The sequence below is a fragment of the Eutrigla gurnardus genome (assembly GCF_963514095.1).
Source record: "Eutrigla gurnardus genome assembly, chromosome: 13".
NCBI lineage: Eukaryota > Metazoa > Chordata > Actinopteri > Perciformes > Triglidae > Eutrigla > Eutrigla gurnardus.
Genome location: NC_139936.1, coordinates 1,654,929 through 1,672,407, shown reverse-complemented (window position 1 = coordinate 1,672,407; position 17,479 = coordinate 1,654,929). Strand labels below are relative to the sequence as shown.

The 17,479-nt window shown below is 45.7% G+C and overlaps 2 protein-coding genes across 7 annotated transcripts in view; one reads left to right on the top strand and one right to left on the bottom strand.

Moving 5' to 3' along the window:
• cabin1 (calcineurin binding protein 1) overlaps positions 1-12,095 on the bottom strand; it is a 44,438-nt gene extending 32,343 nt beyond the window's left edge. For 3 of the 6 annotated variants that reach the window (XM_084024679.1, XM_084024682.1, XM_084024683.1), the window contains exons 1-21: positions 11,934-12,095; positions 10,656-10,714; positions 10,156-10,248; positions 9,416-9,529; positions 8,908-9,042; positions 8,622-8,802; positions 8,399-8,528; positions 8,152-8,301; positions 7,128-7,435; positions 6,838-7,021; positions 6,613-6,743; positions 5,713-5,930; positions 5,430-5,502; positions 5,141-5,337; positions 4,916-5,053; positions 4,510-4,698; positions 4,190-4,432; positions 3,414-3,567; positions 3,204-3,319; positions 2,451-2,612; positions 708-914 (exon numbers count right to left, since the gene is read on the bottom strand). In XM_084024679.1, coding sequence (XP_083880805.1) covers positions 708-914; positions 2,451-2,612; positions 3,204-3,319; positions 3,414-3,567; positions 4,190-4,432; positions 4,510-4,698; positions 4,916-5,053; positions 5,141-5,337; positions 5,430-5,502; positions 5,713-5,930; positions 6,613-6,743; positions 6,838-7,021; positions 7,128-7,435; positions 8,152-8,301; positions 8,399-8,528; positions 8,622-8,802; positions 8,908-9,042; positions 9,416-9,529; positions 10,156-10,248; positions 10,656-10,658 — 3,126 coding nt within the window. In that variant the 5' untranslated portion in view covers positions 10,659-10,714; positions 11,934-12,095. The remainder of the gene's footprint in view (positions 1-707; positions 915-2,450; positions 2,613-3,203; positions 3,320-3,413; positions 3,568-4,189; positions 4,433-4,509; positions 4,699-4,915; positions 5,054-5,140; positions 5,338-5,429; positions 5,503-5,712; positions 5,931-6,612; positions 6,744-6,837; positions 7,022-7,127; positions 7,436-8,151; positions 8,302-8,398; positions 8,529-8,621; positions 8,803-8,907; positions 9,043-9,415; positions 9,530-10,155; positions 10,249-10,655; positions 10,715-11,933) is intronic. The other 3 variants (XM_084024681.1, XM_084024684.1, XM_084024680.1) reach the window with 2 other exon arrangements.
• Positions 12,096-13,375: 1,280 nt separating this feature from the next.
• neflb (neurofilament light chain b) lies at positions 13,376-15,875 on the top strand. Its single transcript, XM_084025193.1, has 4 exons — positions 13,376-14,517; positions 14,592-14,716; positions 14,790-15,163; positions 15,252-15,875. The coding sequence occupies exons 1-4, from the start codon at positions 13,426-13,428 to the stop codon at positions 15,422-15,424; spliced, it is 1,764 nt and encodes a 587-aa protein (XP_083881319.1). The 5' UTR covers positions 13,376-13,425; the 3' UTR covers positions 15,425-15,875.
• The last annotated feature ends 1,604 nt before the right edge of the window (positions 15,876-17,479 follow it).

Sequence of the window (17,479 nt, the reverse complement as noted above, 5' to 3'; positions counted from 1 at the left end):
CATCTCCACCTTTGGCTCCGTACTTCCCACCAAACAAGAGTAACATTAACATTCTGGAGCATAAAACAAACGTAAACTACCAAGTCCAGCAGTTAGGCTTCAGGCATGATGGGAAATGTGGGCCGTCCCTGTCGCTGAACCACATTCTGCTCAATAGATTTCATGCTACATAAATTAGCCTAGCGGTTAGCAGACTTCCCCGTTACCACAGTTACATTTCAGCCTGAATGTTGATTTATTTATACGGATACATGTATTGAAACAGAGCAGCTGATTGTTTGAATGCTTCTCTACTCTCTTGTGAGTATATATGTATATGTGTATATATGAATTAACTTACTTCATTACTACATACTGCAGTTTTAATTCTCTTAACAGAGATTTTCTATCTTTTTTTAATTAACCTTAAATTTACAGGAAGTCCCTTGAGATTGAAATCTCTTTTTTCGAGGGAGACCTGGACCGGTGGCCAGTTACAGGTCAAAAGAAGACAGTGGCAATACAAAAAAGAAAAGAAAAATACACACATTTAGATACAAGAAGATACTGAATCCATGTGTAATAACAAGATGTCACTCTGGGTTTCCTGCCCAGCGACTAAAGATGTTAATAAGCGTATCGGGAACTCTGGTAGCTGTGCTCTGCCATATCAGTCACTTCTGAAATCTGTTGAGCATGACTCAGCAGTGTGGGCCCCGCTGACTCACCTTCTCCGTCAAGCCCTCGATGTAGGCCGCCACTTCATCCATGGTGAGGACGGGGGTGTCGCTCGTGGGGGCGATGCCGGCGAACCTCCTCAGCAGATTGGCCAACTCGGCGGACACCGTGCTCGTCTTGTAGCTGTCGAACTCGGGCAGCGACTTCGGTTTGAAGTACTCGAACATGAAGAGCGCGTCGGACCAGAGCAGCTCGACCTGCGACGCACGGAAGGGTTTCACAGGGAGACGTTAGCGTCACACGGTCTCCATGGTAACACATTAGTGGTACCAGGACCTCCTGGGGAAACTCCTCTTGTTGTTGTGTGTTGCATAATTACAGTCAGAATGCCTGAGATACACAGCTCTGGGGATGACACCCACCTGGTGGCAGGACGCATGTATTACAAAAATACAAGAGACCCGGGCCTGGATCCACAAACCTTCACTTTAGTGGTTAAAATCCTACAATATTATTAGTAACAGGGTTCCTCCACCTTACCAAAGTCAAATTCAAGCACTTTCCAAGCATTTCCAGGTGCATCTCCATGCTTTTCCAGCCCCTTCCAGCTGTGGTAAACTCCATATTTGCATCAATCCAATGGTCAGTATTCAGTCTACTTATTATGTCACTTGTTCATCACATTAAATGAGATGTTATTGTCCTCTAAACAACCAACATGATGTTTGGAGACAGCTTTTTACAGAAGGACCACAAATGAAAGGAAAACTAATTCCACTAACAGATCCACAGAAATATAACCACCAACTATTTTCATCATCTGTTCATCATCAAAAGGCATTTTTCATAAAGAAATGTCAGGAAATGCTGTTTTCAGTCCCTCAAATATGGAGATCTTCTTTCCTCTGTTCTATCATAGATGTCATCGTAGAACACACATTTCAAGACCTTTATTCTACATCCAAGCACTTTTCAAACCTTGGAAACACCACACTAACATTCAAGTGTTTTCAAGGATTTCCAGCACCCCTACCAACCCTGTAGTTAGTGATGATATTGTCAATTTAAAAGAATTCAAATGGAAAAGGCTTCAGGAGTATGTTTGTGTTCACATCTCTCCCTCGGTGAGTTCATGCCGTTAACGTGCACTAACGGGTGAAGCAGACTTCCTCCCCGCTGTAAGACAATCAAACCCCATTTATTGGGTTTTTATTGGGTTTGCCAACACATGTGAGAAATCCTACCAATTAGTCAAAGTCTTGAGCCATTTTTCACCACCTCTTCACTATTTCACCGCCTCTTTAACACCCGTTGGTTATTATGTAAATTTATGTTTTAGATTACATAATGAATCGTTTTTTTAAAAATGGGTCAATTAAAGCATTGCTGTTTAAACTAATGTACAATTGTTTGCATGTAAAATAATGCTGGTTCTTATTCAGCACATTTCCTAGAACCAAAACCTTTTTTATTTTCTCCCAAATTAAAATCTAAGAGAGGACATCTTTTTTTTTTCACGCTGTGCAAACATTCCTGCTAACAACCATTTGCATCAAAATGTAACTTGTACAATGAGTAAGTTGCAGCACAGGAAGGTTTTTCTCTGCAGGGTGGATGCAGTGGAGAGAAAAGTTTGGGAAGCGTTCTACGAGCGGAGCACAAACTTTCAGTCGATCGTGTTCATTTAATTGTGGGAAGCCGAGATCATGTTGAATATCTGATAAATGTGGTATAGCTGCTATATGTTACATCAAAAGCAGAGCGAGAGACTTCTAGAAGCGTGAGTGGCCGACCTGTGGAGAGGAGTGGTCCTCCAGGTAGCGGGCCTTGCTCTTCTTGCTGGGGTAGGCATACAGGCAGAAGAAGCACTGCTCCAAGGCCATCTCCAACTCCTCCTTGTAGGGATGCGAGGCGCTGATGGACGAGGCAGCAACCTCCTTTTTCAAAACTTGAACCTGTAAAAAAACATAAGAATGAAGCTCTGACACAGAGTTCAAATGGTCCACAGACGTTCCTTTAGTTACATGAACACATATAAATCTACGTCGGGGCGACAGCTTTGAGTAAACATTTAAAAAGCAGGACTTCACAGCAGACAAAGCCTTGAAAGCCAACCCAGCACGACAAACTCATAACCTCATAATCGTCATCCTTCATTTGCACACTTCTTCCTCATGTATAAAGCATGTTAGCGTATGTATTCAGAATCAATGCATCACCTGATCAGCCTTCAGAGAGAAAACCGATCAAACGTATTTATTCTGCTTAAAACAGTGAGTTACAGGTGAATGTGTGTCTGGCTATTAGAAGTAAAAATGAAAACAAAACTGACATCCCGTCTAGACATCGTTCTGAGCTCAGCTGCCTGTCATGCCATAGAAACTGACCCCTGGTGGTGGATGCGGGCACTACAACGGCCTCTGGATTTATGACGGTATTGAAAATCATACTGCTGGGATAATACCGCCCAAGCCTAATGGCAGAAACAATATTCAGATTAAAAGTATGCAAACTGTGCATAGAGAGGCGTCTCCAAACAGACTTACATAGAACTTGAGGAGCGCGCCGGTTGAGTTGCAGCACAAGGAGCGACGGCCAAGATACTCGTGGGCCGTGTTCAGCAGCATCAGGGAGGAGGGCAGCATGGGAGTGTCTGAGTCATCTGAATAAATAAAATAAGACATGAAAGGGTCACCCGCTGGTAGAAAAAACACCCAGGGCAACCTGAAGGGCATCAAACAAGAAGTTGAACAAACCTTCGTCGTCGCCTACGGAGATGTGCTGCCGGAGCATGCAGTTAAAAGCGGCCTCCTCATGTTTGATGATGCGGTAGAGGATAATCCAGGGCAGGACCGAGAAGAAGTAAGGCTCCTTGGGATCATCTGTGATGTTCATGCTCAGATCAATCAACTGAAAACACAAAACAACCTCAATTAATCCAGGGTTCCTCCACCTTTTCCAATGTCAAATTCAAGCACATTCCAAGCACTTCAAGGTGTATTTCCATGCTTTTCCAGCCCCTTCCAGCTGTGGTAAACTCCATATTTGTACCAATCCAATGGTCAGTATTCAGTCTACTTATTCTGTCACTTGTTCATCACATTAAATGAGATGTTATTGTCCTCTAAACAACCAACATGATGTTTGGAGACAGCTTTTTACAGAAGGACCACAAATGAAAGGAAAACTAATTCCACTAACAGATCCACAGAAATATAATCACCAACTATTTTCATCATCTGTTCATCATCAAAAGTCATTTTTCATAAAGAAATGTCACAAAATGCTGTTTTCAGTCCCTCAGATATGGAGATCTTCTTTTCTCTGTTCTATCATAGATGTCATCACATACAACACACATTTCAAGACCTTTAGTCTAAATCCAAGCACTTTTCCAACCTTGAAAACACCTCACTGGAATTCAAGTGTTTTTCAAGGATTTCCAGCACCCGTACCAACCCTGAAATTAAGATTCCACAGAATTTCTTATAGCGTCACTTCATGGGTTTCTTCAGAAAACCTCCCTCCTGACCTGAATGAGGTTGTTTGCCAGCCGAGCCATGCTCGAGAAGTGGGGGACGTTGCTCAGAAGCTCCGAGTCGTTAGTGAAGCACTCCTCGGTGCCGTTGAGCAGCTTTCCGATCGTGGCGACCCACTCCTCCTTGCTGGGGGGCGAGTTGTTTGGAGCGGAGTTGAGCTGCTGCAGGGCTTCGTTCAGAGCCAGCTCGCTGCACTCCAAACACTGCTGGTAGTCCTGCAGCTTCAGCAGCGAGTTCTGAGAGGGAGAGAGACCAAATGAGTGTCACACATTTCAAAAGATGAGCATGTTCAATCATCGCTGTCGTCTCCGACCTGCAGCAGCATCAGCTGAGCGGGCCGCTCCGGTGCCGAGCTCACAAACTCCAGAGATTTGCTCCTGCTGCCGTAGTTGAGAGTCGGCTGCAGCAGACGCACGACGGATTCAAAGTCTGCGGCCTCAAAGAGACGCTGGATCTCCTCCAGAGACTGACAACGCTCCAGAGACTTCAGCCTCTTGTCGATCTGTCCGTTGGGAGGAAACCGGAAAAGGACCACAGTTAAAACAGCTGGGAGCTCAAAACTATTTACGATTATGCTAAAAGAGAATATTGGGTCGTGAATTATTTTGCTACTTCGTATATCACAAATTATTTAATGCATCAGGCATCATTTTTTAGTACATTTTTTAAATAATAACGATTATAATTAGAGCAAGAACAATAGGAACAAGTAGACTGACCTCCTCTACAGAGATGGCTGCATCTACACGCAGGTTAGGCAGGCTGATGGTGTATGTCTTCCCCTCGGGGGTCTTTGGTTTGCTCTGCAAGAGGCCAACACAGACATCATAGCTCTCCAGGGCCAAATCCATGTCTCCCTGAAAGACAAACAAAGACAGTCTTACAAGTCACATCTGGCTGAGCTGACGGGAGGACAGACTCGTATGATCAAATATAGATTTTACCTGCAGGGCCAAGAATCTCGCCTTGAGCCAGTGGACTCGCACCATCACCTCCAGCCAGTCGTCCTCAAACAGGTCTCTTTGGGACGAACCAAGCGCCAAAAGTAACAAATCACTCCCAAAGTGCTGCCCGGGGAATTCGGAGTCGGCTGCATCGCTGCCGGGACCGACGCCGCCACTGCTGTTTCTTCTCGGAGACACTAGACGAGGATAAATATAGCAAGCAGGCAGAGTGTAAACATGTTGTTGTTGCCCTCACAGATGAGCTGCAGCACACAGCGGTGGTACTCACCCGTCTTCCCTTTGTTGTGTAACCACTGCTCCAACTGCAACTCCATACTCGCTAAACTCATCGCCAACATCTCCTGAACAGGAAACAGAAACAGACACTTAGAGGTTGTTGTGGGTGCAAAACATGATGAAGTTCTGATGGATAAATACAGTTATGATGTTCTGGGTTCCAGTTCAGGAAGATTTAAACCTCGATAGACCCAGGAGGACGATTGTATCCTGAGTGAGTCTAAAAAATATCAACTTTGAACACACAATAAAGAACACTCCCAGTAATCATGTACCCGGATGTGCTGGTTGCTGCAGTCCCGGAGCAGAGGGTTAGGAAGGCCGCTGCTGTGCTTCCTCCAGGTCTGGTAGACCTCCAGCACGACGGCCGTCAGACCCCGAGGCCACTCCGTCCCGAACTTCTGACCCACGGCCTTCAGGTAGCGCATCATCACGTCCAGCACGCCACCGTTGGTCATGATGCTGAGCAGGAAGTTGTGGACGTCCTGTTGCTCTACAGAAGGGAGGGTTCAATATCATCATATCACTTCTTTTAGAGGAATCACATCGTGATGAAGTCATGTATCAAGACATTAGACATGAAAATTTAACATCATCTGCCAAAATAATTTAGATTCACAATATAATTACAATAATCACCAATATATGCTTAAACTCTTACATTTCCACTTAAAAAACCTGGAATCACTTTACATTTAATAACAAAACAGATGTTTTTATTGCGTCAAAGAAAGTGCACATCTTTTTTCTTATGATCATCATAAATCATAAAGCTCTCCCTACAGGGAATACCATTTTATGATTGTTGTTTTGTTTTTCCATCATTCCCACTCAGTTAAATGCTATTAAACTGCCTATGGAAATATTATGAATTATTATATATTTTTCAATCCTTAAATTTCAGGCAAAACCGTTTAATTAATTTTGCACAAAAGTTCTGACTAAATCCTTTTCCTTTGTCATGTACTGAACCACATGGGGGAGTTTACAAAGATCGGCTTTATTTGTGGTTATTTGTGGACTATTTATTGAATAACAAGATAAACATCCGATATCATGATATCTATTTTGTTATTGAGGTATGAAATGACCTACAATGCAGATTTCTGTTCATTTGACAAACAGCAGCATGGCATAAAAGGATCTTTTAAACGTGTCCACAAGGCGCCACCTACCAGATTCCATGTATTCGACCGAGTCGGCAGGAAGACAACTCCCATGCAGAGGCTGCATGTCCTCCTTCCCGTCACACTGAGCCCCTAGATTACTCAGACTCTCGTCATCGTCGGGATCAAACTTCTTCAGCCTGAGACAAACCAGCAAAATATGTTTGTAAATCAACAGATCTATAATGAGCAATGCATTCATGTATTATACATATTTAGTTCAGCGTAACGGACCGAGAAGGAAGGTATTTGAAAAGCAGTTCCTGGAAGTCAATCTTCTCTTCCTTCTTGCATTTGGTGTTTCGAACGCGTGCCGAACGCCGCTTGGCTGTTTCCCCGCTATCTTCCACCACGCGTTTCCTTTTGGGGGCCTTCTTCACTTTATCAGCCAGGGAAACTTCCATCGCCGTCGCTGTCGCTGTATACATATAGCAAGAACATTACATTTTACACAATGAGATCAAACTAATTCTAATTATTAATTATCATGTTTAGGCAGGTAAAAGTCCTTTATGACCACTTACCCAGAGGCGGAGCAGAAGTGGTGACCTCCACGGTGGACTGGGCCGGGGTGATCTGAGGTTGGGTGCTCGGTTGGGGCAGCACCGGCGGCTCAGGGAGGGCCAGCGGCGGCAGGGATGAGCTGGGGCTGCTGCTCAGCACGGTGGTCTGGACCACAATGACGGGGCTGCTGGGCTGGGGGAGGTTCTGGAGGAAGTTTCGGTCCCGGTAGTCGGAAAAGTCGATTCTGCGTCCGAGACTCGGCCGTGGTGGCTCACATGTGGTCTGGTGTCTGTACATGGCTAGAAGGCTCTCGCCCACGTGCTTCCAGCTGAAATACAACAACAGTTCATTCATATTAGCACTCAAATGATGTCATCGTTGATCATCCTATCAGCACCTCTAAATGGACCATAATGTACTAAATGAACATCATGCTGGATTGAAGAAGACTTGAAACTAGAGATTGAGACCATAAACTCATGTTTACAATGTTTACTGAGATAATACATCAAGAGAGAAGTAGGACCATTTTCTCATAGACTTCTATACAACCAGAGAGGAGTCGCCCCCTGGTGGCCAGCAGAGAGAAGTAGGACCATTTTCTCATAGACTTCTATACAACCAGAGAGGAGTCGCCCCCTGGTGGCCAGCAGAGAGAAGTAGGACCATTTTCTCATAGACTTCTATACAACCAGAGAGGAGTCGCCCCCTGGTGGCCAGCAGAGAGACGTAGGACCATTTTCTCATAGACTTCTATACAACCAGAGAGGAGTCGCCCCCTGGTGGCCAGCAGAGAGAAGTAGGACCAATTTCTCATAGACTTCTATACAACCAGAGAGGAGTCGCCCCCTGCTGGCCAGTAGAGAGGAGTAGGACCATTTTCTCATAGACTTCTATACAACCAGAGAGGAGTCGCCCCCTGGTGGCCAGCAGAGAGAAGTAGGACCATTTTCCCATAGACTTCTATACAATTCTTAGAATGAATTATTCTATCCTCAGAAAGACAAACAATATATGTTCAATGTGACAGGCAAAGAAACTCACGAGAGGCAGCGGATGGGCTGAATGAGGACAAGGTCAGGTTTGGGTTCACAGTGAGAGAGCGCCTGTCTGCGTTTCCGTAAGTCCAGCGCCTCGTCCACTATGGATTTGCATTCCTCCAGCTCCACTTCCACATAGTGAATAGACATGTCGCTGCAAACCAGCCACAACACAGCAGAGAGGGTTCGTCAGGGATGTGAAAGCACATTCTCAATGGACGGAGGAATAAAAGACGAGAGGCGGGCTTCACCATTTCATGAACATCTGCATGGTGTCTCTCTTCAGGCAGGGCTGCTCCTCGAAGATCTTCTCCTTCAACACCAGGCCTTTAGTGTAACAATGATCCCTCTCCAGGGCTTTGGCGATAAAGTACAAACAGCCTGGAAAAACACAAGAGGATGACAGGTTTCTTTCTACCGGTAATGAGAGAGGGAGGACACAGAGAAATAGGTTAATGAACATGGACCACATACAGGTGTAGTCACTGAGAGTGTAGAGAATAGTGATGAGGTTGTCCATGCAGGGCCAGTGGTCCGGGTTACAGTGCAACCCCTCCTCGAAGGCGTGTCGGGCCAGAGGGATGCGCACCAGCCGCACAGCCACCTGACCGATTTTATACCACATGTTCACGTCGGTGGAATCCAACATCACTGCCTAAGAAACGGACAGAACAGATACAAATAAAAAAGGGTATGAACTCTCACCGGCCTCACCACTTAAAAGACAGATTCAGTTGCACAAAAGATTCATTGGTTTTACCTCCAAGTAAAACTCCATAGCCGTCTCCAGGTCGTCCCGCAACGCAGCCATAGTAGCCAAGTTTTTAAAAGTAGAATATTTCAACATCAGTCCGGGATGCTTGAGACCCACTTTCTGATCATCAGAGGCCACGGCCTGAAATATAAAGATTCATCAAATTCAGATTCACCGTCAAGCCTTAAGCAACAGAAAGATAACAGATGGTACGTGGGCAGGTCCTCTCTGAAGTTTTAGACAAGAATGTTAGTGCAGGATTGCCCAGCAAACATAGTAATATTTAGACCTTCATACTTTGCACAAGCAAGTGTTACAAATGTGAAATTAATATTATTGTGAAGGTAAATTAGGGGCTCGCATCATAAATCCCTGCAATCTTGGCATATGATGACAGTTCAGTCTACACAAAGCGAGCGATATCCCTCGATGACTAAGCGGGGGTGTGCTGCTGTCATTGTGTGAGAACACTGTGGCCTTGACAGGAGGACCATGTGATGTCTGGCATGTTTACCTCTTTGAGCAGTGGGGTTTTGAGAAGCTCATGATAGGCCTTGTTCGACTCCACAAACTTGTCATGCTTTTGAAGATCTAAAGCTTTGTGATATAAAGCAAACGCCTCGGCCTCCTGTGGACAGAAACATGGAAGAAAAATTACACAACTTATTGAGATCTACGGAGAGAGGAAAAAGTCTGCTAATCCATCCATCCATCATCAATCGCTGCTTATCCTGTTCGGGGGGGTTCACCTGGACAGGTAGCCAGACTTTCACAGGGCCGACACACAGAGACAGACAACCATTCACACTCACATTCACACCTACGGAACATTTTTGAGAGTTATCAATGAACCTGTCCCCATCCTGCATGTCTTTGGACTGTGGGAGGAAGCCTGAGAACCCGGAGAGAACCCACGATGACACGGGGAGAACATGCAAACTCCACACAGAAGGAACCCGAGCCCGATGCTGATTTGAATTATTGAAAAATTAAATGATATGAAGACAAATGACTGTTTTTCTAATCGTTTCCTTTTAAAGCTAGGCAGCAGCTATCCAGGTTATTATCCGTTTAATTATATAAATACATATTGACAGCGGTGAACATTCCACTGTCTAGGGCATTTTATTTTTTAATCTGTGGGTTTGAATTTATAATGACCCCACGCTACACCGGGTCCCTCTTGCTAGTGCTAACCACGACACCAACGTGCAGTCCCCTAAGTCTGAGAGTTCATCTGTAAATGTTCTGTACCTGAGCCTCCTTAGTCTGGCTCTTGTTGCTCCTCAATGGGTCTTGAGACTCGTCGGCAGCTGTCGAAGCAGCATTCAGTGCTGCTATGCGAATCTGGAAAGAGAGAAAACCCATTCAGAAAGCATATAACTAGACGGGCATGTGGCAGTAAGGCATATAAGAAAATGGCTGTTGATATACGTATAACAGAAATAGTTATAGGTATGTTGAGGTACATGTGGATAGTCTGTACAGGTGGAAGGGCATACATAAATGTATATTGTGCTTCTGGAAGTGATTATGAGGGGTCTCTAAGGCGACTTGTAGTTGGAATTATTGCCCACAAGGATTTTAAAACACATTACTCTATGCTTATGCAAAAAAAAAAAGGAAAAGTATCTCATTTTTGATTAATGTTGATTTCTTTTGTAAAACTGTCAAGAAAGCAGATATATAACTCAAAAGTGGGAGCTAGTAACCAGAATAGTCTGCACATTTAAAAAGGTTTTAACAAGACTTACCATTTTAATGTCGAGCAGACCTTCCTTTCACCTTCACGGTTTGTAACTTTTGATTGGATCTATAGCAATGTGTGGAAACAGCAAAGAGAGGAAGATAAGAGCAGACAAACCAATTAAGCACATAAAAAAGCTATGCAACGTCCCATCAGCAGTGGATCAAAGAGTCATAACTACACATACAATTACCTTTATGTCCGTGGTAATAAAAAAGGTATGTCTTTGTGAAACTTTAACAATTCTTGTAAACAAATAATCATAATTGTGGCCAAAGTGTTTTTACTGTTTATATCGGAATCAGGGCATGACATTTACGTGTCACAGGCAATAGTATTAGTATTGTAGTTTATAGTATTGTTTCAATATGCTATAATATAAAATCCTTGATTATGCCTGTATTTGGACTGTTATTAACATGATTTATGGATTGGGTTATGTAAAAAAGAAAAAGAATTGATCTCTATTGCAATTATCCGTATGACTCTTTCCATTATTTCACCTGCTCTGTGTACTAGATTATTACCAATCCAGTCCTTTTTTTATTCAACATTATGGACACATGCAAAACCCATGGAAACAAAACTACAGTTAAGTTCCATAAGAAAGTGCTTCAGCTGGAGCCAATATGTAGTCCAGAAATAATACTAGTCTCTTCCATGTGTGGTATCTGTAACTAAATAAAAGCAGTATGATAAAGTAACATGGGAAGTGACAGTTAAATACATAAATGATAAATAAATCAACAAAGTGACATGTGAGCTCCCTGATTTGCAGTGCAACACCATGATCTGATTACAGCCCTCTTCATTTGAATCCGGTCCCTTTTTACCTGTTGAAATACCCTTTAAATGGTCAATACAACTCCTAAAGGGCAGTATTTCACCTGCCAAATCACCACACCTGTGCTCCACCGAGTCTTGTCGAAGGCCACCGTGTTGTTAAATAATGTTGTGTACTGTTGAGTGTTGTGGCAGCATCTCTGGCTAAATAAAGGAAAAGCAAGCAGTCAACTGTTTAACTGCTAACAGAGAAGGGAGCGACTAACTTAGCTAACATGACCACAACACAGCATGTTTAGCTCGTCATAATGGCAGTTATCTTCCTAATAAAACATGTTATAAAGCTTCACACATCTCCACACAGCAGGCGGAACACAGTTTCCTAACGGGGCTAGCAAATAACTGGCTAGCATCTCACCGCTAACCGCTAGCTAGCTCTTAGCATGCTTCGGTGTGTGTGAGCTAACGTTAGCTAGCGTTCGCGTTTCGCCGGTTAGCTCACCGTTCATCCCCGTTGTGACGTCGTCGATCAAGTCGCGACCTCTAATATTAAACAAATACAATAAAAAAACACACATATGACATCATAATGTGAACGCGGCGCGCGAGACACAAGTTGGAAACTTCCATTTATTCGGCGTCCTCTTTGTTGTTGTTAACGTTACCAGCGTCTACGTCATCGCGCACGACGCTCGCGACGCTGGCTCTACCCGAGTGAAGTCGTCGTCGCTCATTGGTCCGCACAGCTTGTGGGCGTGTTCACGTGACCAATCGTGTGTTATGGTATTGGTTTTGAGAAACGCACCATGAAAACGCACTGAAATGTCACTTAGAAGACAAAGTAAGATACAACTATTATTCCAGAAGAAAAATATATAATATTTAATAATAAAAAACAATAAAATATAATAAAAATATAACAATACAATAAAGTAGTATATACAATAGAAGTACAAGATCAGTATTTACATTATTTACACACACACACACACACACACACACACACACACACACACACACACACACACACACACACACACATTTACAAACACACATACACACACAGTATACATATTACACACATAAAAAAAATATATACATTTTCATTTGTGATATTAAAGCAACAAAAACTATCCTGCAGTACAATGTTACGGCTATTAGAAATCTGCAGCCTGTATATCCTTACAGGACACTGATCAAGGTGTTTCCTGCAGCGCTAACTGTTCAGGAAGATGATCTCATCCCTAATGAAGTGATAAATAACCTGCACCATTTCTACAGCAGCACACAGCCTTCTAGTCTCTGGGTTAAAACAGGGTGGAACCAGGCATGCTATCTATTTTTTAATAGTTTCTTATAAATATTTGTGCTGCTTTATTCATTTATAGTCAGCACTTCTACTGTGTAACCTATATGGTGAACAGACAACCACAAGAGGGCACACTTTGATTCTATAGCCCAGTTAAATGAATTTCACTGAGACTGAATTGTCTTTTTGTTGTTTAAATCACAGGATCGACCAAGTGATGCTGATTTAGCTGATTTGTTTTGGCTTGCTGTGACATTTGATTGTGATACTTAGATTATAATGATGTTAAAATATATATCTTGTTTTTTCCAACACAGCAGAGAGTTGATGCAAAGCAGCGTCTTCCAGCAGGCAGCATTTCAAGAGATTGTCCAGCTGCATATCAGGATTTAAGGTGGGACTTCTGCAGTGTTCGGTGTCCCGGTCTGTCCTCAGTGACCCCCGTCTGGTGCAGTCCCCTTGTATCTTATCCCCGCCTCCTCCATCCACCGCACCCATCCTCACCCACCCCACCCACCCGTCCCTTGGCTGAGACTGGCTAGCTGGCATAATCAATTCCTTCTGTCAGCAAGCCTGCAAAAAAAAAGCTGACGTCACAGTCATTACCGGCTCTATAAAAGCGGGTGTAATGCAGATCCAGTGTGCAGTCAAGCCCAGCTCTACGTCCAGACACACAGCCGCAGGTATGTCTTCCTCCGGGTTCGGCCCCTACTACCCTTCTACCCACAAGAGGAGGGTGGTCGTGCGCACTGCGGGGTATGGATCTGCAGGAGGACTCGGATCCAGGCCCGCCTACACCACCAGCCACTCTGCACCGATGATGACTTATTCATCTTCACGCAGAAGTTACCCGACGCACGCCCGGGCCGCGTCCGGCTACTCCTCCTACTCCTCCTCCCTGCTCTCCGCCGCCCCGGGGTCCGCAGCCGCGGCCGAGCTCCGCCTGGACCAGGCGGCCCAGGTCAGCTCCGAGTTCAAGGCCATCAGGACCCAGGAGAAGGCCGAGCTGCAGGACCTGAACGACCGCTTCGTGAGCTTCATCGAGCGCGTCCACGAGCTGGAGCAGCAGAACAAGCTGCTGGAGACGGAGCTGCTGCTGCTGCGCCAGCGGCAGACGCAGCCGCCCGACCTGCGCGCCCTCTACGAGCACGAGATCCGCCAGCTGCGCGCCGCCGTGGAGGAGGCCCGCCACGAGAAGCAGGCGGCCCAGGACCACCGGGACCAGATGGAGGACCTGTTTGGGAACCTGCAGAAACGCTATGAAGACGAGGTGATCGGCAGGGAGGAATCGGAGGGCCGGCTCATGGAAGCCAGGAAGGGAGCGGACGAGGCCGCGCTGCGCCGGGCCGAGCTGGAGAAGAGGGTCGGGACCCTGCTGGACGAGCTGGTCTTCCTGAAGCACCTGTGCGAGAGCGAGATCGCCGAGCTGCAGGCCCAGGTCCAGTTCGGCGCGGAGGTCTCCGTGGAGATGGAGGTCGCCAAGCCCGCAGACCTGTCCGCCGCGCTGCGCGACATCCGGGCCCAGTACGAGAAGCTGGCGCACCAGAACCTGCAGTCGGCCGAGGAGTGGTTCTGCAACAAGGTCAACGTGATGACGTCGGGCGCGTCGCGCCACACGGAGAGCGCGCGCAACACCAAGGACGAGGTGGCGGAGTACCGCCGGCTCCTCAAGGCCCGGACGCTGGAGATCGACGCGGGCCGCGACATGAACCAGGCCCTGGAGAACCAGCTCCAGGACGTGGAGGAGAAGCAGAGCGCCGAGATATCCGGCCTGCAGGTGAGTCGTACTGAACTACCCATGATGCTCCAGAAGAATGTATGCCATTAACACGTCATCTTCTCCCCCTGCAGGACACCATAAGCCAACTGGAGGAGGAGATGAGGGCCAACAAGAACGACATGGCCCGCTACCTGAAGGACTACCAGGACCTGCTGAACGTGAAGATGGCCCTGGACATCGAGATCGCAGCCTACAGGTAAAAACAGGTGCAGTGGGTTTTTATGCTGTGATGATGAATTTGATTTCATCCCCGTGTGTTTGTTTGTTAGGAAGCTCCTCGAAGGGGAGGAGAACCGTCTGAGCGCGGCGGCCCCGGGGTCCTTCAGCGTCTACTCCAGGGCCCCGTCCTACGGGAGGACGGCGTTCTCCACGCAGACCCAGCTGAGCTCTGCACCTCCCTACCTGCTGGGCTCCTCCTCCCGCTTCTACACCTCATCACTCTCCACCGAGGAGGAGACGATATCTGCAAGCCAGGCGAGGCAGGCGGAGGCCAGCCCTCCTCAGGAGGAGGAGGAAGAGGAGGAGGAGGTGGTGGAAGAGGTGGAGGAGGAAGAGAAGGAGGGTGATCAGGGAGAAGATGGGGAGGAAGAGAAGGAGGAGGATGTAGAGGAGGAGGAAAAACAAGGAGAGGAAGATGGAGAAGGTGAGTGTGGTCATTTTGTTTAACTGATAAATTTGTTTAATTTAATCAATTCTAATTATTTTCTTTATCTCCCACTCACTTGTTTTAGGAAATGAAGAGGGCGAAGCAGAGGATGGAGAAAAGGAGGAAGATGAAGAGGAGGAGGAAGGAGGAGGAGAGGAGATCTTGGATGCTGAGCAGAAAGAGAAGGAGGCTGATGAAGAGGGCGAGGAGGAGGAAGAAGAGGAAAAACCCACAAAAACCACAGTTGAAAAAGTTTAAACGTACACGCTTTAAGAGAATCTCCTCTGGTGCTCCTCCCCCTCCTCCTCCTCCTCCTCCTCCTGAAAAGATCTCCACATCACACGAAGTCGGCAAACAAAATCCAGTCTGAGCGTGCATGCAAACATGTCACAGCTGATCAGACAGGAAGTGTGTGTGTGTGTGTGTGTGTGGAGTAGAAATGCTGCTTTTTGAGGAGATTTGTTTGCGACCCCGAGTGCCCCGCCTCCCCCGTCACCACGACAACGCCTGTAACGACCATCTTGTATGTGTTTGAAATGCCTTACTCCAAAGTCCTCAGTGCTTTAAATCCACCATGTGCTGCATTGAACGCCAATAAAGCCTTGAAGCCTCGTCAATCTCAGAGCCGCCTCCGGCCCTTTGGATTTCTGAGGATGAAAACCGCTGAAATAATGTTTGTGCATGAGCAAAAAATAAATAAAAATGATAAATATTCAATGTTCGTGACTTGACTTTCTCAAGCAAGGAGAGGTATTTGAGCTGGCTGGATGTTTCTGGCCAGAATGATAACGGAGGTTAATGGAACAAGAGCCCTCTGTTCTGGCCATATTCTATAATTATTATAGTATATATTATAAATCAGCCCATAATGGAGTGGAAGGGAGACGCTGCAGCAAAACAGCTGAGTCAGCAAGTCTGTTGTACATTCAGCAAAATAAAATGTATGAAAAAAACTGTTATAAGCTTCACATTTTCAACATGAGCTGCTAATAAAACCTCATTAAACTCCTCTCGACTCGAGGCCCCGGTCTGAGTAAGACCGGGTCTGAGGTCTGTATCTGGAGTCAGCAGGTGGTCTCAGGCTCCTGGTCGGCGAGCTGACGGCGGTGGTTCTTCCTCCTGCTGCCTCCCTGGCTCCGTCTAACATCACCGTCCCATAAATCAGAGCGGCTGAAAGCGTTATGAGTCGGCCGGTCTGCTGCACCAACGGATCTGGCCGAGTGTCAACTCAGGCAGGACAGCAGGAGGGCGAGCGTTTCATTATCTCATTAGGGGGAGAGAGAGGGGAGAGACAGCTTGCTGCACTAAACCTTGACAGAGGACAGACGGGTTTCCAACAGCAGAGAGACCCAAGGGACAGACAGGTTTCCTACAGCAGAGAGACCCGAGGGACAGACGGGTTTCCAACAGCAGAGAGACCCAAGGGACAGACGGGTTTCCTACAGCAGAGAGACCCGAGGGACAGACAGGTTTCCAACAGCAGAGAGACCCGAGGGACAGACGGGTTTCCAACAGCAGAGAGACCCGAGGGACAGACGGGTTTCTAACAGCAGACAGACCCAAGGCTTCCTGGAGGCGTCTGAACTCCTCTTCTCTCCTCCATCAGGAGCTTCAGTCTGACGCTCACATCATTTATTTAGTCCACAGCTTCTGATTAGCTCATTTCTGATGTCTGCATCTCCCTGGAACCAGAGAAGAACATTGACTGCTAGGCGAGGCCCCTGGTTGGTCGAGGCCCCTGGCTGGTCAAGGTCCCTGGTTGGTCGAGGCCCCTGGCTGGTCGAGGCCCCCTGGTTGCAAGTAAGTAAGTAAGTAAGTAAGTAAGCAAGTAAGTAAGTAAGTAAGTAAGTAAGTAAGCAAGTAAGTAAGTAAGTAAGTAAGTAAGCAAGTAAGTAAGTAAGTAAGTAAGTAAGTAAGTAAGTAAGTAAGTAAGCAAGTAAGTAAGTAAGTAAATAAGTAAATAAGTAAGTAAGTAAATAAGTAAGTAAGTAAGTAAGTAAGTAAGTAAGTAAGTAAGTAAGTAAGTAAGTAAGCAAGTAAGCAAGTAAGTAAATAAGTAAGTAAGTAAGTAAGTAAGTAAGCAAGTAAGTAAGTAAGTAAGTAAGTAAGTAAGTAAGTAAGCAAGTAAGTAAGTAAGTAAGTAAGTAAGTAAGTAAGTAAGTAAGTAAGTAAGTAAGTAAGTAAGCAAGTAAGTAAGTAAGTAAGTAAGTAAGTAAGTAAGTAAGTAAGCAAGCAAGCAAGTAAGTAAGTAAGTAAGTAAGTAAGTAAGTAAGTAAGTAAGCAAGTAAGTAAGTAAGTAAGTAAGTAAGGCAA